The sequence below is a fragment of the Carassius auratus genome, chromosome 2 (genome assembly GCF_003368295.1).
Source record: "Carassius auratus strain Wakin chromosome 2, ASM336829v1, whole genome shotgun sequence".
Taxonomy (NCBI): domain Eukaryota; kingdom Metazoa; phylum Chordata; class Actinopteri; order Cypriniformes; family Cyprinidae; genus Carassius; species Carassius auratus.
Genome location: NC_039244.1, coordinates 29,664,975 through 29,692,696, shown reverse-complemented (window position 1 = coordinate 29,692,696; position 27,722 = coordinate 29,664,975). Strand labels below are relative to the sequence as shown.

The 27,722-nt window shown below is 40.8% G+C and overlaps 1 protein-coding gene across 2 annotated transcripts; it reads right to left on the bottom strand.

Annotated features, from left to right (window-relative positions):
* Positions 1-84: 84 nt before the first annotated feature.
* Positions 85-26,598, bottom strand: LOC113039870 (desmoplakin-like). Of its 2 annotated transcripts, none has more exons than XM_026198005.1 (24): positions 26,152-26,598; positions 25,473-25,563; positions 25,228-25,349; positions 24,002-24,170; positions 20,151-20,276; positions 20,013-20,072; positions 19,750-19,917; positions 19,271-19,375; positions 19,023-19,118; positions 17,809-17,934; positions 17,479-17,631; positions 16,201-16,355; positions 15,993-16,119; positions 15,703-15,889; positions 10,002-10,249; positions 9,592-9,770; positions 8,808-8,946; positions 7,596-7,789; positions 7,289-7,451; positions 7,053-7,136; positions 6,860-6,967; positions 6,635-6,733; positions 3,440-5,266; positions 85-3,112 (listed from the first exon to the last, which is right to left on the bottom strand). In XM_026198005.1, exons 1-24 carry the CDS (start codon positions 26,388-26,390, stop codon positions 650-652), a joined length of 7,428 nt encoding a protein of 2,475 aa, XP_026053790.1. In that variant the 5' UTR covers positions 26,391-26,598; the 3' UTR covers positions 85-649. The 2 variants fall into 2 exon arrangements, with proteins under 2 accessions (XP_026053790.1, XP_026053799.1); XM_026198014.1 differs by having other exon boundaries at positions 4,769-5,266; positions 26,152-26,595.
* Between the last annotated feature and the right edge of the window lie 1,124 nt (positions 26,599-27,722).

The window sequence follows — 27,722 nt, the reverse complement described above, 5'->3', positions numbered from 1 at the left end:
TGTTAAAGAGTAATGGGGAAATTTCTAATGTGGTGTCATAAAAAAGAATATGGACTATTATAGCAATAAGTAACAGAGTAATGGTAGTTTATAATTTGATACTTTTTATTGTTGAAATTTCTCCATATAAACACAGTCAGATCAAATATTCATTCATAAAAAGAATATATATGTATATATATAAAAAAGTCAGTAGATGTTTCAAATAAAAAAGTACTTGTTTCCTAATCTAGCTTTCAAAGCTATGGATAATGTTGGTGATTAATTGCTTGTACATTTCTTATTTGTAAGTTGTTTTGGACAAAAGTGTCTGCTTAATGAATAAATGCAATGTAAAATGTCAATAAAACATGCAAAGGAAAATGTTATAAAACAATTTCATATACCGGATAAAACCAAATAAGCACAAATGAAAACACTGTTAAATGCCATGATAAATCTAAGATTCCCCCTGTGTAAATAATCAAACATCCAACACATTAATAATCTAAAAGACATCTTAATCACCCAAGAAAATTGACCAGCATTAGTAAAAGAAGTTAATCTCCATTCTGTATCCCAAACCCATACTTATATCCTCGTGAATAGAAAACCATTCTTAAATGTAAATTGTACATACTAAGCATAGTCATTAAAATTAAATGTATTATTAATATGAGATGTAAGTGTTATACACAGAGGAGGTGTAGTCAACGCTGCCTCTGCGTGATCCACTTCTTGACCCTGCTCTGGATCCTGTACGAGAGTTTGGTCCCGAGGACACGTTGTAGGGGCTGCTTATGCCTTTGGAAGACATCGAAGTAGCTTGGAGCATCTTCATGCCATTGTTCTCCTCCACCATGCAGTTATCCATGGCCTCTTTGTAAGAGATTTTAAGCTTGGTTTTAGGACAGGTAAGGTTCTTGATGTAGTTCCTAGTATCCTGTAGCTTCTGTGCCCCTTTGCCATCAAGCCATCCTCTTCGGATGGCCTCCTCAATGGTCACCCGGTGGCCAGTTTCTGGCTCTACGAGACCACCCGTCAGGTGCTGGAACTCCAGAAACCTCTGCCCTGCCTCGTAAGGCAACCATTTCTCCTTTATGGCCTCGGCAGCAGAAAGTTTCCTCTTGGTCTTCACATCTTCAAAACCGGCATAAGCCTTCTGTGCTGGTTTTAGCTTGATGGACATGTCTTCATCAATAAGGCTTTGCTGTACAGCATCCTTCAGGGAGAGTCTCTGGCCAGTAGCAGGATTGACAATCCCTCCTGTGCAAACCTGGGCTTCCAAGAGCCGCTGAGCAGTGATGTTGTCCACTATTCCACGTCGCTGTGCCTCAGGGATGGTTATCTTCTCAAGGGTCTCAGTATCAAAAATGGCTCCCACTGGGCTCTGGTCATCAAAAATATCAGATGCAGGTGAGAGTGTAATGGATACGCTAGAAAAACGTTTGCGGACAGTTGGAGATAATGGAGCCATCGGTGTTGGGCTACTGCAAGAAGCAACATCCTCAGGACTGCTGGTGCAGATGGAAAGCTCAGAACCACTGCTTTTACTTGTGATCAGACCTGCAAACTCATGGATTGTCATAGTCCCGGCACGGTACTTGTCCAGGGTTTTCTTATCAATAACACCCCTATCTAGGGACTCTTGAATGTCATACTGGGTTCCAGTTTTGCGATCGACAAGAAGTAAACGCTTGTTGCCATCAGATGATTCGATAGTGATCTCCTCCCACTCACACTCTTGTTCCGAAAGCTCCAGGAATGTGTCATAATCAATTAACTCTCGATGGTACGCTTCTCGTACGGTCATCTCTTTGCCGGTGTCAGGGTCAACAATCACCACTCTCCTCTTGCGCAATGTGTTCTTTTGAGACGTCGTTGGCTTTGGCTTCTTCTTGTCCGTCAAAGGCAAAAGGATAAGCCCAGTCTTGGGATCTTTGATGCACCTCTTTTTCAGCTGCAGGTATGTGAGGTTTTCATGGGTGTTAGGATCAAAGAAACCTTTGGTGTCATCACCCTCGTAAGCCAAAATCTCGTTCATTTCACGGTCAAAGTAACCTTTCCTGTAAGCCACTTCCACATCAATTCGATGACTTCCTTTAGGATCAATGATGCCACCACTGGCGATCTGAGATTCCAGCAGTCTAATCCCATGACCTTTCTCTATGATCTCTTTCTCAATAGCTTGAAAGAGTGAGATGATCTTTCCTGTTGCAGGATCTTTGTATCCTGTCACAGCCTTCTCAGCAGACAGTAGTTTGTCTTTAAACTCCTTTCCCACAAGGGCTCTCCTCCATGCCTCGTCCACTGTCATGCAGACATTGTTGACTGGATCGATTATGAAACCGGAGGCAGCCTGGGCTTCCAGGAGCTCCAGGGTGGTTCCCCGCCGAAGTAGACCTTCTTTCATGGCCTGGTAAAAGGGCAGGACCCTACCATTGGCCTCATCGTAGATACCAGCGATGCAATCGGAGCCGCCTAGGTACGATCTGAGTCTGTCCTCAATTTCTTTGCCTGTTAGTTGTCCTCGGTTTACTTTATCCAAATCTGCCTGATCAAGCAAGTTGGAGTCTACAAGTTCTGTGAGTGAGACCTCACCACGGAGACCTTTCACTGTAAAACTCTTGCAGCCACCATCAGACACAGTGGTCTGTGCACACCGACAAGTTAAAACTGGACGTTGTTGCAAAATCTTCAATTCCCTTTCCAAAGACTCCTTCTTCATAGTGAGCTCCGAGATCTCCTTGTCTGAATTCTGAAGACGACTCTTGTAGCGTTCTTCCAGACTTCTCAGTTCAGCCGTCAATCTTTGGATCTCACTCTGCAAAGAGGCCCTGTCTCTCTGTACTTTGTCTCTATCTGCCTCACTCTGTCTGATCTGCCCCTCCTTTAACTCATATTGACTTTTCCAGTACTTGAAATCCTTGGTAATTTTATCAATTTCATCCTGGAGACGTTGCTTCTGTTTGATCTCAGATTCCAAGGAAAGTTTGATGCGCCGGAGCTCATCTTCGGAGCGCTGCTGCTTGTCTTTGTCTTGTTGCAACATCTTAAGTTTGACTAGAAGACTGTCTCTCTCGTGGACAATATCTTTGTAGTTGGCATCAGATCGCTGGATAATCATGGATGTCTGTTAACATAAAAGAGAAATGGCGATTTAGTGATGAACTATTTCAGATTATAATTCATTTAGACGAATTAACAAATGAGAGAATTATAGCACCAACACCATATTGATTTGAACGTGGTTAGAATAAAACAAATCAAAATTCTTTTACCAAAGCAAGTATTAAAAAAGCTTTTTGTGATAAGAGTGTAACCATGCAGTGTTATGCAGAAAGTGTGCTTTCAAAGGTATAGCATTATGAAGCAGTTTTATCCAGCAAAGCCATTGTGAAATAACTTAAATTGGTGATGTATTTTTTTTATTCAACTGATGTCGCTCAGAATAAAATACCTCCGTGAACTGCTTTTGGATTTGAGCAATTTCCACCCTTAAATTTTCTCTCTCTTTAGTCAGATCATTGATTAGTTCCTGCAGTTCCAGTGCTCTGTTATTGCTGGTTTGTAACTGGAATTGAATGGCAGACAATCGGGAAGCACTTTCACTCTCGATGGTGCTCAGGCTTCTCTTCACATCATCTCGCTCTAGTTTCATAGTCCTCAGTTCCTCCTCTAGCCGCAGACGCTCTTTGGTGAGATTCTGGGTGAGGCTCTGTAACTTTTCGATCTCGCTGGTGTTCTCATTTAGGATTCGACTCTTGTCTTCTAAAGTCTTGTAAAGTGAATCATTGCGTTGATTGGCTTCACGGACAAGGGCTTGTTCCCGCAGAAGCTGCTGTTGCAAAGCTTTCAATTCGGCATTCACTTTGTTCAGATTCTCTACTGTGATTTTATAGTCCTTCTGGCTTCTCTCCAACTCATCTTTCAAACTGCGTAGCTCCTGCTCATTCCTTCGTCCAGAAGAACTTTCCTTTTCTTGATGGACCCGCAGAGTGTTGATGGTAGTGGTGTATTCACGGCAGGTCTGATTAACCTTCTCCAGCTCGGTTTCCATCCTTTTCCTTCTTATGAGTTCATCCTGATTACTTCTTTTCTCCTTTTCCAGTTCAGCCTGCAGCTCATTCATCTTTGTCTGCAGTTCACTGATGCGACTCTGCAGCCTGATGGCATTCTGTTCCAACGTGCTCTTTTCGCTTTTCTGTGTCTCCATCTGCCTCTTTATGATGAGTAGTTCTTGCTCAGAGATCTTTAACTTGTTAATGGTCTCGCTGGTTGAAGTGTGCTTGGAGAGTAGTTCAGCCTGGGATTGTCTGAGACTTTGATTCTCAACCTCCAAGGCTTTCCTCCGCCTGGTCTCGTCTTGTAGATTCTGGGTCAACAAGGTAAACTCACGGACCTTTTCCTGAGCAGCCCTGTTGGCCTCTGCCAGGTCCACCCTGTGTCTCGTTTCAGTCTCTTCCTTTTGACGTAATAGGACCTGAATCTGTGACTCCAGTTCCTTCTTGAACCTGCTCCCCTCGGTTGCCGAAGACCTCTGCTGAAGAGCGTCCTCTTCTGCTTTCCTTCGTGCCGTCTCAGCATGGGAGAACGAAAGCTGCAGCTTTCTGAGTTCCTCTTCCAGATCTCTTTTCTCAGAGTTTAACCTATCTAGCTGAAGCCTTACAGTTGTTGATTCCTCCTCCTTCTGCTGTGTTGCCTTGAGCACACTGGTCTTGGTGATGTGGATCTCAGATTCATAAGTTTGTTTTAGGCTATTAATCTCCTGGTTTAACTGTGTTCTTACCTTTGAGGTCTCTAATTCTGCTGCATTGCGCCGGGAGGCCTCATCCTTCAGCTGTAATTGCAGCCGTTCAATCTCCCGCTCTTTTTCTTTGATGGTCCTTTCAAACTGACTTTTGGACAAACTGAGCTCCTCGAGTTCTTTCTGTCTCTTGCGGACAGTGAGCTCATACTCCTCCTGCTGGGTGGTGTATCGGTCCTCAGCCAGCCTCCGTTTGCGTTTCTCTTCCTCGATAAGGAAGGTGAGGCGGGACAGCTCATCTTGTAAGTTCTTCAGCTTACTCTGGGTGCTTTCCAAGCTTTCCTGAGTAGTATTGCATTGTCTAGCCTGGGTTCTCTTGATCTCCTCCAAAGACATAAGCTCTTCTTTGGATTGGGTCAGCTCCAGACGATAGCGGGTAAGACTATCCTCCATTGACTTGTTTTTCTGACTTTGATCTTTGAGGTCATCCTTAAGACGTTTTAATTCTTCCTCCAAAAGGTCAATTTTAGTGTTCCGCATCTAAAAAAAACATATTGAATAGTGTAAGTTAGTGTAACTTACGAGCATAGCAAATCATTGTGCTTACTTTTTGTATTGCACTTGGTATCAGCACTACTAATACTGGCAACACTTTATTTTGATTGTCCCCTTTAGAAATTCTGCTGACTATACAGTAAGTAACTTTGCAACTACAAGTCAACAAGCATTCATTACATTAATAGTGACTGTCTGTTTAATATCTACTTGCACTTTATTTTGATGGTGTCTTGCTTTTGAAAGTGAAAGTGACGTGACATTCAGCCAAGTATGGTGACCCATACTCAGAATTCGTGCTCTGCATTTAACCCATCCGAAGTGCACACACACAGAGCAGTGAACACACACCCGGAGCAGTGGGCAGCCATTTATGCTGCGGCGCTCGGGGAGCAGGTTGGGGTTCGATGCCTTGCTCAAGGGCACCTAAGTCGTGGTATTGAAGGTGGAGAGAGAACTGTACATGCACTCCCCCCACCCACAATTCCCGCCGGCCCGGGACTCGAACTCACAAACTTTTGATTGGGAGTCCGACTCTTTAACCATTAGGCCACGACTTTTGGCATTCTAGTCTTTCTATAGTCTTGAAACAAATTTACTTGAAAATGTAAAGTTAACATTCTACATTATATATTTCAGGCAATCCCAGATAACCATATTGCCTTTTATATTTTTGTGTCATTAGAGATACTAATATTATTTTTTTTAATTATTATTCATATTTCACCGAGCGGCAACCTCACGCTCTCTCTCGTGAAGCCAATAAGGAAGTGACTAAAACTGCCATTCATCGACTGGCCACTTGAGGCTGGCTGCAAAAGGGAGTCATTCCCATAGACTCCCCATGTTAAAATGCCCAAATTTACAGCAGAAAAAAAACATGTTTACAGCCTGGCTCAAAAAATGATTTTGGTCTATTTTGCTAATTTTGCCCTTCATGACAACTGTGAGGGGGTGAATTTTTTTATAACTCCGTTTAAATTATATTAAGACTTAAAGTTCTGCATAATTAAGGGCGTGGCCACTTGAGTGACAGGTGGATTGCTGCTGTTGACAATGCCATCACGCTAGGTGGGCGTGGCTTCAGCAATCAGCTTCCGCCTTTTTGCCCATTTTGGATTATCCGGGAGAGTCGCACGGTGACGCGCTGTCAAGATGGCAACGGCCCGCTCTACACACTTTAGGCTTCAAAACCGCTATTGAGGAGTCTGTGGGTGACGTCACGGACACTACGTCCATATTTTTTTTACAGTCTATGTATTTTACATTTAAAAAAATTATGTTTTCCTTCTCATGAACCCTGATTTAGAAGTTCGAAAGATATATTCACAACACATCAGACACAACTTTTACCTTTAACTCCTCCATGTTTTTCATCATTTCCCCAAGGAATTTGTAGTAGTCGCTTGAACGAGTCAAGAGCTCTATGTAGCGTGACTGCAGATCTGCCGCCTTTAGAGAAACAGTTATAAGTCAGTGAAGATTGAAAATGTACTCATACACTAAAAATAATATACAGTAAATCATGTCAACTGTGATGTAAATTAATTTTTCCCCTCTTGGATCTAATATGATTACCTCCTGCCTCAGTTCAGTGGATGGAGACTGCAGCATAGTCCTCTTGATGGGAATGTTGAGCAGTGTCTCCAGTCCTGCGCTGTAGGATGCCAGCTGGAGCTCATAGTCCTGTGAAAAGAGTTATCTGGGAACTGAGCCTTTTGCATCATTTGTATAAACCTGAAATGATCAAATAAAGAAATATGAGACTCACCTTTATGGAGGCAGCACATGTGTCTGCATCTTTGACCACATCCTCTACTTTTTCTTTCTTTCCTTTTATCTCGGAATACAGCGCCTGTTTATTGACAACATATTTTTCTTAATTACATATTTAAACTAAGCTTTACCCAAATCCAAAATCTAGGCAAGCACCTCACTAGACTTTATACCAGATTTAATATCATTTGATTAGATGTGAGTATTTTATCGGGAGTGTATTAGACTGACTTTTTGCTGGTTCAGGTGGTCCATCAAACTATCCAGATTGTTGAATTTAGTAATCTGGAGGGCATCTTGGCGCTGACGTGTTTCCTGAATCCATTTGTTTATCATGGAGTTTGTTTGCTTGTAGTGATTCAGCTGCTTCTCCTGTTTCTCCAGGTCCCATACCCTAAAAACACCAAAGAAAAACTGAATATAACTAATCATGGTGGGGATACTTTCTACATTTCTACAGCACTTGTCATTTTGTATCGTGGAAGTGCATGTGGAAATACAGTACAAGACCATGTCGGAACATCATATTTTTCCATACCGGCTATCAATCTGCGTCACAATTCTGCGCCAGCGGTCAGTCATCTGTCCAACTTGCTCGGTGTATCTGGACAGGTCAACATCACACTGGTGGAAAGATTTGTCTATTTGACTGTTCCAGTGCACAGCTTTGGACAGCTCAGACTCCATAGCCTTCAAAACACCTTTCTTCTGCTCCAGCTCTGCTTTCATGGTCTGCATGGCACAAGACATCACAATCAAACAGAAATAAATATCAGAAACGCTCAATCATTCTGAGTTGGAAATCACAATGAGACATTTCTGGACAAATCAATTCAGATTTTTTTGTGGCAATGGTGCTTAAACAGGCTTCATTCACCCCTAGGGAAACATATTTACACTGACTGAATAACAGTGAGACACTTCTTCAAGTCTTGGTCTTGACTAAGATTTAAATGAGCTGGTCTCGACTATAACACTGACTGTCCCTTTAAGGCTGCAACTTGATAAAACGTGAAAAAAATGAAGGGGTCTGAATATTTTCTTATTGCACTGCATTATAAATATTTGTTTTACCTAATTATTTAATGTATGCTTGAATAATCTCCTAATTCAGTCAGAACTGACTGAAAAGAGTTTAGAATCTTAAGAGGAATTTTACAAAAACATTTTTTTTATATATATATGTATAAAACCCGCCATTTATTGTATATTGGAAACAATAATCTTAAATTAAATCTGAATGATAAAACAAAAAATTTGTTTCAGGGTCAAAATATTCAAAATTATCTCAACTACACAAACTAGTGCTATTTTAGTATCGCTGAGATATTATTGTAGTTTTTATTTTATTTTGAATCAGTTTTCTTTTTATGTTTTCATTTTAGTTTTAATAATTGTGTTTTTGTCATTTTTCATTAGTAGTTATTTAGTAATTTATTTACAGAGAAAAAAAAACATGTCTATTGTTTTAGTTATTTTAGTACATCAAGTTAAACTAAATTTTGCTTTGGAAACTAGCTAAAATAAATAAACAAATATATATATATTATTATTTTATTAATTTTTTTTGTTAACGTTATTTTAAAGCATTTCAAGTCATTTTTTAATGGTTTTAATTTTAGTTGAGTTTTAGTTTCACACACACACACACAAACACACACACACATTATGTACCTGGTTCAAAAAAAAGAAGAGGATAAATGTTTATATTAAAAGTTTAGATATTTAAACTCATAAATATGAAGTTCACCTTAAGAGTCATGTGGTACTTTTCCACTTCGTTCAGATCGAGAGAAGTCGTCTCTTTTTCTGTCAGACGAGCCTCATGGACTTTAACGACGTCCTCAGCCTGCAGGAGATGCTGGAGCAGAGCCTGAAGAGCAGAGAGCCTGGAAACACACACACACACACACACATCCCCATGAACACACTGTCAGAAGATCACTGCCAATTCATTCTCATACTAATACCCTCTTCTGTTTATTCACACAGCAGGGGCAAAAAACATTTGACTCTTTTACCAATGCTAATCCTAACCCTAACCAATGCTATACTCACCATAGACCTAACAGTGTCTACACTTTCTAATGAAGCCTCTGGAGATGAATCCAAATTATGATAAGGTGCTTTATATTTCCAACATGCTCTGATTGGTTGACCAATCATAATAGACTGGGCCGGCTGACCAATCAGAGCAGACCTTTTCAGAAAGGCGGGCTTATGTCCAATATGAGAAAAATAATGTTTTCTGATCTTTAAAGAATGCAAAAGTATTCCTACAGACCCCAGAAATAAACGTATGAACTTGTTAATGAGCATATTATGTGCACTATAACCAAAATCCAACCCCTGAAGTGGACAAAAAAGCGGACCTAATCCATTCCAACATGCATTTTGGGAACAGCAACATGGGAGTATAATGGAACTCTGTGTGACCCATATGTCTCATTTCAGACACTTCAGCAGGTTTAGGAAGAGAGACCGAATTCATAACAATTAACACAAATAATAAATGCAGTTTAAAGTGTTCTTGCCTCTGGATATATGCGGTGGAGATGCCTTTCAGGCTGCCCAGCTTCTGGTTGATGAGGTCCAGTTCAGAGCGCAGGTAGCGGGTCTGTTCTGCGTTCGTGCTTCCTTCCAGCTCTCTCAAGATCTTCTCTCTCAGACGCAGATACTCGTCCTGGATCGAGTCCAGATCCCGATGTACACCCTGAAAACACCACACATTTACAGAACTCATCTGTATTGAGAGATTGTCAAGATGAGGTGAAAACACAAACTGTATTTAATCACAGTCCCTTTGATTCAAAAACACCAGCGCTATGAACAGATTGCGGTTTAATCTAATACACAATCCATCAAAGCTGCCATAATATATATGAGTAAGCAATGCAGCAATCTGATATATGATCAATGCATCACAGCGTAGACAGTGATGTACCTGCAGCAGCACGAGTCTTTGGGAGCACTCCTGTACGCCGTTCTCCGTCAGGGGCACGTGGAGGTGCTGGCTCAAGCCCGTCTCCGCCACCTCCACCCTGCGTCTGAGAGCGCTCAGATCCGTCATGAAGCTCATGTTCATCCCTGAGTTCACCTGCTTCCCATTGATTACCACCTGCTTCCCATCGATTACCACCTGCTTCCCATCGATCTCCTCCTTCTTCACCTCTGGTTTTTTTCCACCCTCCCCTAGAAGACAAAGAAAGCAAAAACACAAAAGTTAGGTTGGTTCTTCTGTAAAACAGTAAATGAAGAATGCTGTCCTAAAGCAGGACTTGGACAGCTTTAAACCTTAATCTCTAATCAAACATTTCTGTAATCGTTTATCAAGTGTTTCTAAATGGAGCTGAAAGCAGAATAGAGGCACTTTATGCTGAGATATGTCCGGTATCTATTTTAATTCTTGTTTAAAAGAACATCAATAGTTTTAGTACCTAATATTATTGACTTTTAGGTGCCAATTTGCCTGTACCACTGTTATACTATTAGAGTCTGTATTCATATTTAGAATCTATATTATATTTTATAATTATATTATTATAATTTTATATTTACATTCTAATAATTTTTTATATATTTATAATTTATCATCATTTTTCTAAATATATATTTTGCATTTCATTTTAATTTTAATTCATTTTGTTGTGTTTTTGTCATTTTTAGTAGTTTTTATGTCTATGTGTGTGTGTGTGTGTGTATATTATTTATTTCAATAAATTAATGTTTTTTTTATGGTTTTAATTTCAATTTTTGTTAATTATAATAACCCAGGTCTGAACTAAGAAAACGTCTCAGGTTACAAATGTAACCTTGGTTCCCTGAGAACAGGGAACGAGACAATACATCTTCGACGCTATGGGGAACGAAATACCAACGCCGCCATGCTAAAGGGAGTGCATGCCCAATGGCAGTGACAACTGTCAGAACCAGCAATTCAATGAACGCTAGAACCACCCACCCTCAGGTCACACAGGGCTGTCAGTGACAGCACTCCCTACAGTCATAGCCCAAGCTATATGATACCACAGAAAACCTCCATAAACATAGTTTAGTGAAAGGTCTACCTGGGCCTGCTCAAGGGCCTAGGACCACAACTTCAACTTCTTAGAAGGGGTCCCTTCTAGGGAATGTGGCTAGGGAACCCGAGGGAACCCCAGCCAGTCACTATTCAGGGGAATGTACCACCTGAAATGCCACCAGGCAGGCCTGACCTGGTGTCACTACATAAGACACTACAGACTGGCCACTTCCTGTCTGTCCAAAGACAGACCCTCTGGACACTTGCCTTTAGGAAGGCATCCAGCCCGAGGAACTGCGGAGCAGGCAGTGAACCACTCGGCCCGGATCTCAGAGACGGGATATCCTGGAGAGTATGACTCAGCATAGTGCTTTACAACCCTTGCCAGCAAGGGGATTTTCTCTACTCGATCCACGGATCTACCCAGTGTTTGTGTTTCAAAAACACTGAGGAGGCCTGTGAGGGCCTAAGGACTGATCTAACTGGGAGGCCTAATGAGAGGCCTACGACCGACTGACCAGACTCAGGAGACCACATACTCACATTGACCCTCAGTGAGGGGAGCATAAGATCTAGCTGGTAGGCAACCAGGCTGTAGCAGGATAAAGAGGTTCCAGGAGGGAACCCGTTGCAGAGAATAAAAACTTGAGCCGAGCCAGGGCGCAAGCTCACCTTCGGTAGCTGCCTGATAAGGACTGCTAAACTGAAAGTAAGCGGCCACTAGCTTACAAAACGCAGCATCACCGTGAAACTACTCCCAGGGAGACCTGGAGAGGCCTACTACCTGACAACCGCAGTATGTGGGAGCTCACCTTCGGAGAGGCCTGGTGAAGCCTACTACCTGATAACAACAATATGTGGGAGTTCACCTACAGAGAGGCCTAAAGAGGCCTACTACCTGTTACCAGATAACCACCTTAAGTGGAAACTGAAAGTCATTTGGAACTCAACTCCAGGGAGGCCTAGTGAGGCCTACTACCTGATAAACACAGTGCAGGAAAGCGTACTTTCAGGGAGGCCTGGAGAGGCCTACTACCTGAAAACCATAGCTGATAGTGAGCCAGACTGGCAGTCCAGTGACTGTCTTTGGGGCTTTGCCTTCAGGGAGGCCTTATGAGGCCTACTACCTGACAGTTCAAAGAAGCGGAAATTCAACTTCAGGGAGGCCTGTGGGGCCTGCCACCTAGTAACCACAGTATGTGGGATTAAACCCTCAGGGAGGCCTAGTAAAGCCTACTAACTGATCACCACAAAATGTGGGAGCCCACCTTCAGGGAGGCCTGAAGAGGCCTACTACCTGAAACAGTCTAATCAGCTGGATGTAACTGCTGCTGGGGAGTCGCCTAACAGGGAGGCCTGGTCGAGCCTACTAGCTGATAACAAGTCTATTCTGCTACTTTAATGTACACTGCTGGAACCATACTATTAAAAAACTTTTCCTATATTTTTGTCCTAGTGTATGTTCCACAATGTTGTGACCCACCTCCGAGGAGGCCTGTTAAGGCTAATTGGCAGTGAGCCTTCTGCCCGAACTACCAGGGCCAACCACCGAAGGTGAGCTGGCCTAGGAGCCCTATTGGGGGCTAGTCAGTCAAGGAGGCCTGCTGGGGACTACTACCAAACCGTGCAGCCTTCGCGGCAGAAAGCTGTTGCTACAGCATCCTGGTACCTAATCACATTGCCAGAGGCAGTGTACTCAGCAAATAGCAATACCCTTATAGCACGGGACTACAACATACGCCATTCTGCCTAGTGGAGGCCCCATTAGGGGCCTACCTACTAAATGCATAGGCGTCAGCCCATGGCAATGTTCTGGCTTCAAAGGGAGCGGAGTTTAAAAACCGGAATGAAATGTAGTTTAGAACTCCCTGCTCAACCGGAGCCATCGTGGTGTGAGGAAGATAAATACAGAGGCGAGAATGGACTACTCAAAACTACCCTGAGTTAGCGGGGGAGTAACAACCATATGCCCCTGCAATGTTAGACAGGGAACGGGCCTGCAAGTGGCTCCAAGGGTTACAGGGATTTGTCCTGCACCCAGCCTAGGTGAGCTGGGGGGCTAAATTGCAAGCCAACCCACTTCTACCCATCGGTTGAGCGATTGGCTCAACGGGCTGAGTGGAGCCAGCTCTAGAGGCCCAAACATCTCTGTTCGGCAGGGTCTGACAAACTGTCGTTTCGCAGAGCGAAAGATGGCTTAACCCTGCCAGACTGATCCTACCTCAGCTACCACCCTGCATTACTCTATCACCCCTGAATGCAGAGAAAGGGGCGGGCCTTGGCCAACAACTCCCATTTAAGGGAGGAGGCTGAAATCTAGGGGAGGAAGCCTAAAACATAATGAATGTGGCAGCTATACTTAGCAACACACCTCCAACATCCCTAGCATAGCCTAGGCCAGCTACAGAGGCGGCCCGGATGAGGGCCGACCTACAAGCATATATCTACCTGAGGGCTCGGAGGAGCCACAGCCTACTTGATTGAGAGGCTGTGAAACACTCAACCTACTGAAACCCTACAGAGCTCAGGGGAGCGAGTACTCAGGATACCAATGTCACAAACCGATAGGCAGGACATCTATCTGAAGATCTATCTGAAGCACCAGCGTCAGTCTAAACCTAAAGCAAAAAAGTTTTTTTTTTTTTTTTTTTTTTTAGGAAGACCAACTACTCTACCCCTGGGTGGCTAATAGCCCTGAGGCTAAACAGAAATGAGCGGTGGCCCACCACGCATAAAAATGTTATGACAGGAAGGCCATCACATACTCAGCACAGAAGCCAAATCTTCTTTGAGCTTCTTCCTAATTCGTTCTAGCCACCAACACCATACTTTAATTGCTCCTCTAAGAATGACCCCCCCCCTAGGTCTATACAGGGAACAAGGTCTGTAGAGAAATACAATCAGTGTTAGTTATACACACATAATTTTACAAACCAAAAGTTCACCTGCGGCGTGCGGAGTGAAGACTCGCCAGAGAGTTCTCAATAAATCTGGGGTCCACCACTTTTACATGCCTAAAAGAGGCGCTCACATCAACCAGTTGCTACAGCGGGCCATCAGAACATAGTTCTCATCATAAGGCCCATCCCCAGGGCTGGTGTAACGTAAACGCCTGGGGAGTCAAGAAGAGGGAGAGGGCTGGTAGAAAAGGCCCTCCAGGGTGATCAAACCCTACTTCCGCTGAGCGTTGCAGCGCTTGTGCTGAATGACCTCCCTTAAGTCCCTCTTTTTGCGGGAGGCTTGCCTCCTCTGTGTCCTACTCCTCCATGGAGGGGGGGCACGAGAGGCGACACTAGACCTCTTGTCCTGTCTACGGTCCTCAGACCAAGACGGACCCGGTCCTCCCACCTGCCTGGGCTGGGGCCTGGATCTCAGCGGTATACAGGTCTTAAATGCGGCTGAGCATGGTATGAAGGGCAGCATCAGCCTGACCTGCTGTCGTGTACGCTCTGCCATTCAAGCAAGCCATGGTTTTAAGGGGCTTGGATGGCAGAGTCGGAGCTTTTAGTGTTGACACCCGCCCAGAAACTAGATAGTTCGCAAACGTCTCGTCAACGGGCGGCATCGACACATAACCGTACTCACCGGTCCCCTCAACATCAACATTAAGAGCACTCGCTGCAGTACTAGTAAGAGAAAAGTCTCCGTCATCTACCTGCAGCTCACTCTCGTCAGCCGATGACGCGTCCGAAAGGTTAACGCCCCTCTCGAGACTGTCAGCGAGCTCCATCTGGGAGCCCCATGAAGCGCATCGCCGCTCTGCCTCGGCACGAGCGGGACCCGATCCGCGTGGACCAGATGCTGAACTCTCTTCCCTCGAGAAGAGAGCCCGACGAGAGCTCTCATAGGCGTCATAGGAAAACGCTCACAATTTGCACAGGACGCTCCCTCAAGAGCATCCTGTGCATGCTCTTCACCCAAACAGTACACACACATCTCGTGAGTGTCACCCGGTGACAATTATCTTGGGCACGGGTCAGCACATTTCACAAAACTTTTAGGACCTGCCTCAGATGTGCGTTTCATTTTCGCTGTAAGCAGACGTTTAAATCAGACAAAACAGTCCCTGAAGACGAAAAGGATATTGTCATGGTTTCAAGGCACCCTTTTTATATCCAGGTCGCATGCTCATCATTCAAGCTGATGATTCACGGCTGTCGCCGGTCAGCATGATTGCTGTGAGATGATATTTGATTTCAGACACCTGTCACACCTGAGGCGTTCCCCATAGCGTCGATGACGTATTGTCGAAGTTCCCTTCGAAAGGGAAATACACATTTGTATGATCCAAAGGTTTTTATGCAAAGTTCTGCTAAAGTTCAGTGAAGTTTAACACTGAGTGTCATTTCCATGCATTCAGCTTCAGTTTGCAGATTCAGTAATGCATATAAATAATAAATCATGTCAATTGATAATTTGTATTATTATTTCAGGAGACTGACAATTGTATAGAAAATAGGGAATCAACGAAGACTCTTAGCATAATGTTTTGATGGTAAATCAGAGATCAAACTCTTCTACAGACCCAATCTGTGGATTAATACATCTAAATCATTAAAGTATCTCTTGATATTCCGTGCCACACTACATTCATGTGTACTGATTATGAAGTGATGTGTCTTACTGTAGTTGGGCAGCTGGATCACCAGCTGGTCATAATGAGACTGAGCTCCAGCGTACTGCATCTCCATCTTTCTCTTTTCGTCATCACTAAACATCTCCGAGCCGAGGCTGTTGCGCATGAACTCCTGGTAGTGGAGCTCCAGGTTCTTGATGATGCTGCGATACTCTTCAGGACGCATGCGTGAGAGCTAAAACAGACGGGGAACGAGAAGCACAAAACGATTTAAGGGATGCAAAAAGCATATTAGCATGAATGGCATTGAGTGAAAGACGCTTCCGATCGACTCGTACCATTGAGAGCGTGAGGGAGTTGATGTATTGGATGTCCTTCATGCAGTACTGCCAGGAGATCAGACTCTTGATGTTGATGTACAGCTGACTCCAGATGGACATGATGGCTTCAAAGTACTGCTCGTTCCTGTCGAGCAGTGGATCAGTTCATCAGAGCATGCCTTCACTAGGACACTACCGTCTGTGTGCATGTGTGTTTGTGTCGTACTTGTTTGCCAGACTGATGCTCAGAGGGTTGGGAGGTGGGATGAGAAGACACACCGATGGGATGAGCATCTCCAGTCCTCCGGGTCCAGTCACCTGCCACTTACTGCGCTGAGAGTTGTCTTTCAGGATGCCTTCGTTGTCTTTCAGGATGCCCTTCTGTAACGGCCAAACTGCGTTTCAGTGTCTCATAGCGTTTTACAGAAATACATCCTGCTTCTGGAGAATGTAGTTCTAGCTTTAAATCACACCTGAGACAACTAACCTATGTGCTTGAGAGTGTTTGGTACATTACAAGAGAGTGAATTGCATTTACATTTACAAACGAGCAACACAATAAAGAGATGCATCCTTACATGAGAAGAGAAACCAAATCGTCTAGAACCTAATTTAGCAAATCCTCCTATTTGGTAAGTAAATGCATTGGCTAAAACAGTGTTTTGTGTGTCCTCCGTTTGGTGTCTGATGAGAAATAGCTTGTTTACAATGACAAGTGAAATCATTTACAGTGTATTTAATCTTAGTAATGCAAAGTCTTTAAAATTACACGTTATGTTTTATTACTAGTGCCGTCTTTTCACGATTAATCGCGATTATTCGCATCCAAAATAAAAGTTTAGATAATATATGTGTGTGTACTTTGTATATTTATTATGTACATGCAAATACACACACATGCATGTATATATATATATATATATATATATATATATATATAAAAGATAAGTTACATTTATATAGTAAATATATTTAGATTAATTTATGAATGTAAATATAAACAGGTAAATGTTTTCAAAATATATGCTGTGTGTGTGTGTGTGTTTGAGTGTGTGTGTGTGTATGTTTATATATACACATGGTAAATATACACAACACACACACACACATTATGTAAACAAAAACTTTTATTTCAGATGCAATTAATCGTTTGACAGCACTTTATTACTAAAGTAAAAAAAATGTTGATTTGCAACAAAGTAGACAGTTTTGCTGATTATAAATCAACACTGCAATGGCACATTAATATAGAAATCAACTGATTAACGGTCATGCTGTAACATACTTGTAAATAATATTTGTAATCTATTACTGAACAATTTTTATTTTATCTTTAAAGACATTATGTAACTTAAAAGTGAGGCTAGTTGTGCACCGATGGGAGATCTGTTAAATAGACATCTCTCAGTTTCCCGCCCTAGCTGTACGATCAAACTAACATGCTCGGGTCCCTCTGAATCACACTTCACTGTATATCAAAGAAAATAAAGAGGATGCCACTGACCTGGTCCTGTTTGAAGTCACACAGGGCTTTGACGATGACCGGGCCGCTGCTCTTCTCCTCGGGGTTACGAGGCTTCAGACACACGATGCTCTTGGACTTACTGACCAGCGTCTGAACCTGCCTCCTACTCTCCGTGATCCTGTCTTTCTCTTTCTACACACACACACACACACACACACACACAGGCACAGTTCTTTAAAAAATCAATGGGAACATTTTCTGTGCACACAGTGATTTGCAAAGTCATACGCACACAAGAAACGCTATTATAGGACGTCATATGCTACATATTAGTGGATTTAGCTCTACAGGTGTGTGGTTTTGTCTCACCTCCAGGTTTTTGAGCATTTCTGTCAGATTCTCCAGAGGTGTGTTCCTGTCACAGGTGAACTTCTTCCGGATGCTCTCGTGGTCTTTCTGCAGTCTGACGTTCGTCTCATTGGCCTCCTTGAAGAACTACAAAAGAATAATAACACAAATAAAACTTACTCCGCTCTGTCTCCAAACCCATATGAATGTGTTTCATTGCATAGAACACAAAAAGAGAAATTTTGAACAAAGGACTGGTTGCCCTTTTCCATGCAATTGCAATAAAAGAGGACTTGGGCTTTCAAATTACAGACACAGAATCACCATCTACTGTAAGTATCATAAAATAATCCATATGCTTTGTGCACTATATATTCCAAGTCCTCTGAAGCCAAATTATTTTTGTGAATAATTAAGCCTTTTTTGCTGCACCTTTAAAACTAAATAAATCAATGATGCTTTCTAAGAATTGTTAACTCTTGCTTAGAACAAAACTGACAAATTTATAAATCCCTTAAATTCATTTTAACACTTTTAGCATAAAAATGACTTATTACATAATTAAAAAATGCTTTACTTGAAAAAAAAAACAACAAAAAAAAAAACATTTTATTTTCAGCAAGTTGCCAGCAACATTTCTCATTTTAATTTGGTTTAACTTGATGTACTAAAATAAACTAAAACTGAAACAAAATTAATATTATAATTTATAAAATGAATATGAAATTAAATAAATGCATGCATGTATTAAACAAATGCCAAAAGCATAACAAAATTACTAAAACATTAAAGAAAATTTAAATGTAACATAATTATTATATATAAGTATCCAGTATCTCAATCACACTAAAATACCAAGCTTCAGAGTTTTCCCAATGCAACAATGATTATATTTTCAAAAACACTTTTTGAGAATTGCTTACTCTTCCTTAGAGCAATACAGTTCATTTATATCATCTCCACAAGAAACAGCATAAGATCCCTCAGCAGTAGCCCAAGCAAAAAACCCTTTAAATACACCAAACGCTCAAACCCTCAAGTGGGTATAACTGCAGACCGGAGATCTCCAAAATGGGGTGGAGTCTCCTTTCGCAAAGACTTGCTGCGGCTTCAGCCAGTTGTTACTGACTTACATTTCAAAATAAAACTTTTAAATAAAACTGTTTCTAGTTCATCTAAAATAAAATACGCTATATAAATAAATGTTCCCCATGAGAGCAGAGCCAAACCCTTACTTGGCTGTAAGCAGCGTTCTCCTTCAGGTGAACGTGGATGCACTTGGTGATCTGCAGTAACCAGCTCCACTGGGTTTGCAGTGTGTCCATATAAGCCTGAAAGAACCAGACAAAAGATCATGTTAGGATCTCCAATGCAACAATGTCAGTTACTGTAAAAAGCAGCATTAATGAGAGAGTTTTCACAGCCACTGGTTTGTCACTGATCTGGTCACTGTTGTGAGTAGAGCGTGAAGATGTTTCCTCACCTGTATCTTATCAGACGCTGGGTGCTGGCTCCTCAGGAGGGTGTCCACCTTCGTCTTCAGTTTATTCAGCTCTTTCTCTTTCTCTTCCAGATCACTCATCAGTTTCTGAAAACAAGGATGTGTTTTATAAGCTAAAGTCATCAGGCATTTGCATGACAGGAAATTACAGTCTAGCAGATTCTGAATCTGATTCTAATGAGTCGCCAATGTATTTTTTTGCATATCTTTGTTTGTATCTCATCCCCAGCTTGTGTAATAACTGCATATTTTCCAATAAAATTGGTATTGTGTTTTAAAAAATATTGAGTCTCTGGTAAATTAATAAATGTATAAAAATAAATAAATGTGGTTTACAAAAGGCTAGATTCTCAGTTCTTTCGAGACATCGTATCATCTAAAAACATGCATTGTAAAATCAGCATTTGTGATCGTGTGCATTGGTGTGTATCAGTTCCCGACGGTCGTGCGTGTGTCCTCACCGAGTAGCTCTCTTGTTTTTGTGGGATGTAGCTGTCGATGTTTTTGTCGCCCCAGTCGAACACCAGCTCCTCTTCCTCTCGGTCGTTGACCCACATGATGGCTCTGGAGATCTCCTCGATGATGTTCTGCAGGTCTCGCAGCTGAGACGCTCGCGCATGAGACATTTTCTACACGGAGAGAAGAAGAAAAGATCAGAACGAGAGAACGCACGCTACTCTGAGGAAGATCAAAATGTGAAATAAGAGATGTTGCATTAGCTGACCTGTAAACTCTCCCATTCTTGTTCCAGAGAGTGGAGTCCGGCCTTTTCTCTGCTCTGCGTCTGAAGCAGAAAGACTCTGTCAGTACATCTTTACCTCACTTAACATGTGTGCACACAGCTGGCCTTCAGAGCACATACCAGCTCGTCCCGTGCCCGGTCCACCTCCTGGCTCCTCTGGATTGAACTTTGAAACCTGTTGTGATTGAGGATCTGTTGGCTGATGGCCTCTGTATCTTCACCGAAGGGAGCGGTCTCAATCAGTCTCTGTAACACACAAACACCAGCACTGATTTACAGTCTTCTGGAGCGTCGCCTCACTGTGATTATCATCTATTTCTGAAATATCACATTCGTTTCATCATACGAGCACGTGGTCAGAACGGCAGATTACAGTGTTCTCTGTTAGTTAACCACAGTGAACCTAACCTGCTCCAGTGGGTGTGACACCACTATATAATTATAAAGCATTCATATGACAATTTAATTGTCAACTAAAATCTCTCAACACCTCTCCCTTTTTTTCTTTTTTTTTTTGCAACACGATCATTTCTATTTAATTAAATATAATTAACAGAACATCTGTCTGTTGTTCCAAAGACTCTGCACGTTTTCTGTCCTAAATAGTATTCAGTATTAGAATCAGCGTCCCAAATCGTATATGTTGAAAGGAGCATCCTAAATATATGAGAAAAAATAAATATTTTAACCTTTTAACAGCTAATAGTCCGCACAAATCAGAATTCGGTTCAGAACTACAAACACATATATAAAAAGTGTTTAAAAACTACAAACATGGCAGACGTGTGACGAGCAACAGTTAAATAGAGAGGCTTAGATAAAAGACTTTGAGCCTTTTTTTTAAAGATGTAAATTATAATATATATTGTGTAAAGCTGTAGGTTGCAATATGCGCTATGAAATCACAGTTAAACAAAAACTGATAACAGTCAATGTCTGTTTGTATCTATTTGTAAATTCTGCACTTTGAAGCTTGCCATTGAATCACAATGTTTCTGAAAGCATGTAGATGTTTAAACAAAGTTAAGAATCAGCGTGATTTATGACATAGCCTCTAGGTGGCAGTGCTTAACATGTCCGTCAGCTGTCGACTAAAGTGTCTCTTTCTTCTTATATAATGTCTGGGGGTTCAGATCAGGATCCAGAAGAGGACCGCGCTGTTGTTTTGCTGACTGTAGAGTTATTTGAAGTATTCGTCTTGTGGAGCTCCAAACCACTTCAAACCAGACACACCCCAGTCACTCTCACTGCTTTTGTCTTGGTTTCTTTTGCTCCAGCCTCTCCCTGTTTCTTCACCCCTTCCTTCCTGCTCGGGGCGAAACTATGTGAGCTCTGTCTAACCCACGCTGAACTGTGTAGGGTGTGTGTGTGTGTGTGTGTGTGTGTGTGTGTGTGTGTGTGTGTGTGTGTGTGTGTGTGAATAGAATGTGCAGGTAGAATGTGCTCAAAAGGAAGAGTGCTCAATATCTCTATGGGATCATTTAAAAGTTTGAAAATATAACTTATCGCCATCATTTTAAATGAATTTAACATACATATTTAAATAAAAAAATACATAACTTGAACATCTCTGCTTCCAAACACTAGAATATGGGACTTTTAATCTATCTTCTCATTACACTGCAAAATTGTATTTTTGGCCTGTTTTCCAGTGCTAATGTCTTAAGATATTTAAATCAAGAGAACATGTTTACTTGAGAAGCAAAATGGCATAAGATAAGTCTCGTTTTGTATGATTTAAACAAGAACAAATATCTGCCAAGTATCTGCCAATTAAACTAGTTAATGAAAGCAAGATTTCATACCCCACTGAGAGATATTTGCTGCTGCTTTCATTTTACTTGTGCATCTCAAGTAAATGTATCTTGATATAAGGATGTTTGGATTTTAGTGTTGGAAAACAAAAATACTGAGGACGAGACGACATTCATTATTTGCAAATGCATGCAACTTTATGAGTTTAAGACTTTCTGCTCTGATTTATGAGTTTTAAAGGGTTACTTCACCCAAAAATTTAAATTACCCCATAAATTATTGTATATGACTTTCTGCTTTCAGATGGATCCAGTCGGAGTTATATAAAAATCATCATCTTTCAATCTCTATCGTTGCACTCATGCATCAGTCCAAAAGAAGTGAAATAAAAAGTGCCCATTCATGTCCATAGAATGTCATTTTTTTATGGATGGACACTTTTTATTTCACTTCTTTTGGACTGATGCATGCAGCACCCGCTGAGTGGCATCAAACGGCTTGAAAGATCAAAGACAATTTTTAATTTTTTAATTTTTTTAATTTTTAATATACAGTAATCCGATTGGATTCATCTGAAAGAAGAAAGTCCCATACACATCACATGACTTGAAGGTGAGTAATTTATGGGATAATTATCATTTTTGGGTTTGGGTTTGAACTAACCCTTTAAGGCCTTAATTTGTGAAAGGGTGAATCAAGACATATAAAGACCTGCAGAAACCCTGTCTTGCATTTCCTGCCACTCGTCTTTTTTAGAGGAAAAGAGCTGAAGCAGGCGGCTGACACCGGGTGTGTCTCCTACTCTGGGTGTGGACACTCACACAAGTAACAACAAGTTCCCCTCTAATACAGGGAGTCTGATACACTCCTCTTTTTTTCTTTTTTGGAAATGCATCAGATCTCAGTGGGTCCTAATGTCAGATAAGCCTGAATCACTGAACCAGTCTGGACTTGAGCTGTGTGAGTCATTTCCAGTAAAGTGCTGTCGTTATGGGCTGTACGGTCTCTCGGCAGGGTGAGAAATCACAATCTTCTGCTATTTTCCAGACAGCTCAGGACACAAACTGGGCAACGGATTTGCTTTGTTAGTTCACCAAAAGAGAAGCTCCAGTGAAAGCTCTACGCTTTGAGCCAAGACTGAACACAGAAAATAGTTCACACTTACACTGGAAGTTCATCAGCCAAATATAAAACAGATTATATCAGTAGAGCATGACTTCTCTTTACCAGGAATTTTCCTTCAGTGTAAATAGAGTCATTATTCACCCAAATCCTCATCCTCAAGATCTTCCAAACATCCAAACACGAGTAGCTGTTGGAAGTCAACGGGGAGCAGAAACTGGTGACCCACATTCTTCAAAATATCTACTATTGTGTTCAACAGAGCAATGCAATTCATCCAGCTTTGGAGGGTGACTAAATGATAGCTGATTGAATTTAAATTTTTTGGGTGAACTATGCGTCTACGTCCAACAACTGAGAGTAAAGTATGACAAATAGACTAGTAACACATCAGTCAAACATCGCTAAATAAACAAGCAAAGCACACAGTACTGCTGATGTCTAAAAATAGCTGACAAATGTTGCCATTCCAGGTCAAAAAAGTTTCCCATAAAGACTACACTCATGTTAAGGTTGGTCATGCGAATTGCTGCATTGCTTTCAGAAGAAGAAAAAAAGGTACAAAAGTTCTCACTGTGATGGTAACCTTTCAAAAGGTACTTATGTGTACAATTTGCATACTAATATGTGCACTTCGGGCACTCACATGTCATATTTAGTACTTTTGAGGTACTAAAATACACCCTTGAGCAGTAAATATCATTCAAAAGTGTACCACAATGACAGCTTTTGTACCTTTTTTCTGAGACTGCTTTGACTAACAACAAGCTGTCTGATTTGAAAGTGACTTATAGGGCTTATACATCTCTCATAATAAAATTAGCTTCTTTGTGTCCTTTTTTGCACACAAAATTGTGCATTATGAGAATTAGATTGTCTTGACAACATTAGAGGTTATAGATCATTAGATGCACCTCATCTTACAGTTACTGTTAAACTGCTTAATAAGTTACTTGTTAGTTAAATTGTTGTTTTTAGTAGTGATATGGATTGAAAGTTTTTTTCTCACATGCATTTATTTATCCAAAGAATGGCTCACACATTATGGCTTTGAACAGACAAATGTGTGTTTAAACTGTGGCACAAAGACAGACCTTTTTCTGGTTGATCCATCCCATTGCCTCCTGATAGCTCTTGCTGGGGTCCTCCCATGTGTTCACCTCTGACCCGATCACCCGGTTACCACCATAAGCGCCCCTCCTGATAGTGGTGCCCGTGATGGAGCTACGGATTTCTGAGTGAAAGGCGTGGCATTCGTCCAAACTGAAAGACAGATCCAGGATCAGACGCTTTGCTTTGGATTTATATTACTCTTCTTTTTTTTCAGGAATATCTGGGTTTTCAACAGCTGCCATTTTACATCCCATTAGCTGATCTGTATTAGAACTAAGAGCGTTCAACGTTTATTATCATCGTGAATAGCCAATAGTGTCAATAGTGTCAATAGTGTCAATAATGTCAGTGACTAGGATGCTTGAGATGAATTATGAGACATGCACTGTATTGTGTAGAAAAAAATATATATTTTATTTTATTTGTGCACCATTTCTAATAAAAAAAAAATTCTGCCAATAAAATTGACAATATTAGCTATGAAATTAGCTTTCCCGTGTTGAAAATGAAGTGCACATAATTGTACTGAATTTGGACTAGTACTTCACTTCAGATCTTAAAAGTTCACTTTAATATCACTAAGACACTGCTGCAGTACTTTTTATTAATATTTTGAATTTGTTATAATTTTTATATTATATATTTTTTTATTTTTGATTGAAGTTAAAGTTTTTGTTAATTTTTTTATTTTTTTTAATTTCAGTTTTAGTTTTTTTACTTGATCAAGTACTTTTTTACTTGCATTGACAACTAGTTGAAATAAAATAATTTTAAGGATTTTTATGTTTTATTTCATTTAAAGTTTAAAGTATTTTTTAAAGTTTAATTTTAGTTTAACTACATAACCCTGATTTACTCTTTCTATACCAGCAGACTTTTTAAAAAGTGATTTTTTGCAATAATTTTTAAATAAAATGTTACTTTAACTAACATACTAAAGCACATGCAACAATTATATTAATTATAGTGTTATTTGATAAAACATTTACACTGATATTGAATGTACTCAACTGCAGTTTTATCATTATATGTAATAAATGTGTAATTAGAAATAAAGAAGTTTATGGTCCACCCATTGCTTATACAACATACTCCTGATAACTAATACTTCACTCATAGAGGGCTGGGCTGTGTGCTAAAGTGTGTTTCAGGTGACAGCACACTACGCAGGTTCCATTTATTTACATGACAACACACAATCACACACCTGCGGAGCACCATGTCGTTGGGATGACCGGCATTGGCTAAGTCCATGGCATACTTATTCATCTGCTCTATCAGAGATGCTGCCGCGTTCATGTTCTTGTCCACTTCAGCTGCTGGTCCCATCTGCAGAACCATGACAGAAAGAACCATGGAATTCACATGAAAGGAGTAAAAATCACTGTGTGTGTGTGTGTGTGTGTGTGACACATGCATTAAACGTTGTCAAAGTGTGTGCATGACACTTACATTCTCTAGGATGGTCTGTGCTCGGTTCAGACAGGTCATACAATCGTTGTGAAGCATCTGAGCTCTTTTCTGAATACTCATGGAAGACATGCTAAAAAAAAAGACAAAATCAATAAATAAAAACACAGAAAATCACAGTAGATAACTAATTATTTAAAGTATTTTAAAGCAAACTAATTTTTCATGTTTTGTTGAATATAATTAGCCACCATTCAGTTAAAAGACAGATCTGAACATATTGTCAAGCAGGAATAATTATTGATATGTTGTGTATAATAACAAACAAGCCAGGTTACATTTTGAATGTCACATAATTGTAATGCATGCATTTACATGCAAAGTTCACATGCACAACAAATTTATGAAAGCACTGTTAGATATGTGACCACATAGCAAAAAATACACAACAAATGTATGCAAAGTCCATATGCACAATGGCAATGTTTGGCCCTGCCTATTTTTATTGTTAAAACATTCGGGTGTTTTTTCTAGATGGAGCTCTTTCAGTTATAAACATTCTTTCGGATGCTCCACTCATACATATAATAAAAATATAAAAATGTTGCCTTGAAGTAAGTATAGCTATTCGATGAACGTAAAATTCTACAGCATAGATAAGTTTCTCAATGCATACTTTAGTATCAACAAAACTCTTGATGTTTCATTAATGGAATCTCACCTCTGTCCCCCTCCTCCTCCTCCTCCTCCTCCTCCTTTTGAGTTTCTGGAGAATGTCTGTGTAATGTTCTGCGCGTAGCCATCATTGAACTCAGACTGGTATCCGTTTCCACCCGTGAAGTACGATACACCGGGACCGGGCTCATTCCGGGGTAAGCTGTAGCCCATGGTCAGATCGGTCCGGGAGTTGGATCTGCGGCCCATCTGGTGCAGTCTGGTCTGAGATCCGTACAAACTCATCTCTGGAGAAGAGCGCAGCACCAATACAACGAACCAGCAAAGAAAGCGCAAGGGAAGTTCCTAAAGTCCTGCTGTTCTCCTCTACTCGTGAAGCGCGTCTTTGCCCGTCGGTGAGTGCGCAGATACTGGCCGCTGCGCTCGGGGTAGTTCCGGTTTTGCCGTTAGACCACACCTGCACCGCCTCCCGTCAGCCCGAGGACAGGCTTCCCACGAGGCGCGGCATCAGTCACATTAGTCACTTTCCAACGGAATTCGTTCATACGTTTCAAATCCTCCCCAAAAAACATTTTTTTGAACACGATACTTGAACATCAGCCAACAAGCTGCACATACTTTCTATCACAAGCTTAAGGATGTCCTGTGATTTTTATGTATTTGTTTATCTATCTATCTACCTACCTATCTATTTTTTATATTTATTGTTATTATTATAATTTTTTTATTTTTTTTTTTGTGGCTTGGCAAAAAGATACCAAACAGAATATCATAGAAATCATTGAAATGAGAAATATGCACATCTCACATCTGTTAAAAGTAAAATTGCATCAATAAAACATGGGATTGCAAGAAATCGGAAGCATAAAGCATGCCCTGTCTTGACTCAAATACACAGACTCAATCTGCAGAGGACTTTCCCTTGTATGTGTGTGTGTGTGTGTTTATGGGAGAGCGACACACCCGCTCCACACACCCTACTCTGTGATTCCTGAGAGGTTCTTGACAGGTTAACTTGGAATAAAAGTGTAGAATGGTGGCAGTACAAAATAATTGTCCATTAGCCTGTTTGATAAGTGAAAAGAAATATGCATAATGTAATTTTGCATTAATTTACCATTTGGTGTGGGACAGTTAGGAACAGAGGTTAAATTTGATAGACTGAAAAAGACTCATTTTATTTCGTATCTCAGCATTTTAAACCATAATTATTGAAACCAGAGTTCATTGCAACATAGTATGTACGCAATAAGATGTGTCAACACGCATGATATGAATTTTTAGCATTCTACCCATGAAATTTTGCAACACAGCAAGGCTCTTACACAAGCTTATCTCAAACCACAAGTTCGTTTTTATTTTCATACCTGTTCATCAGGTGCAAATCTCTGTTAATCATTAGCAAAAAAAAAAAAAAAAAATTAAAAACCTATTACTATTATTTTTATTTATTTATTTAGAAATTATCAACTTTGTCACCAGTGCCCATATCACAAAACATTTTAAGGCTAAAAGTAACTCATAACTTGCCGATTTAGGATAAAATCTTAAGAGTAATGGGCGTGTCCTAAATTTAAGACTCTTAAATTTTTGCTCTAAGAGCATTTCACAAAGCGT

Coding starts and splice junctions, on each gene's coding strand:
- LOC113039870 (XM_026198005.1), bottom strand. CDS start 26,390: ATGAGTTTGTACGGATCTCAGACCAGACTGCACCAGATGGGCCGCAGA. Junction 20,073..20,150: donor ACCGGGCACGGGACGAGCTG/GTATGTGCTCTG, acceptor TTTCTGCTTCAG/ACGCAGAGCAGAGAAAAGGC. Junction 19,119..19,270: donor CAGCGTCTGATAAGATACAG/GTGAGGAAACAT, acceptor TGGTTCTTTCAG/GCTTATATGGACACACTGCA.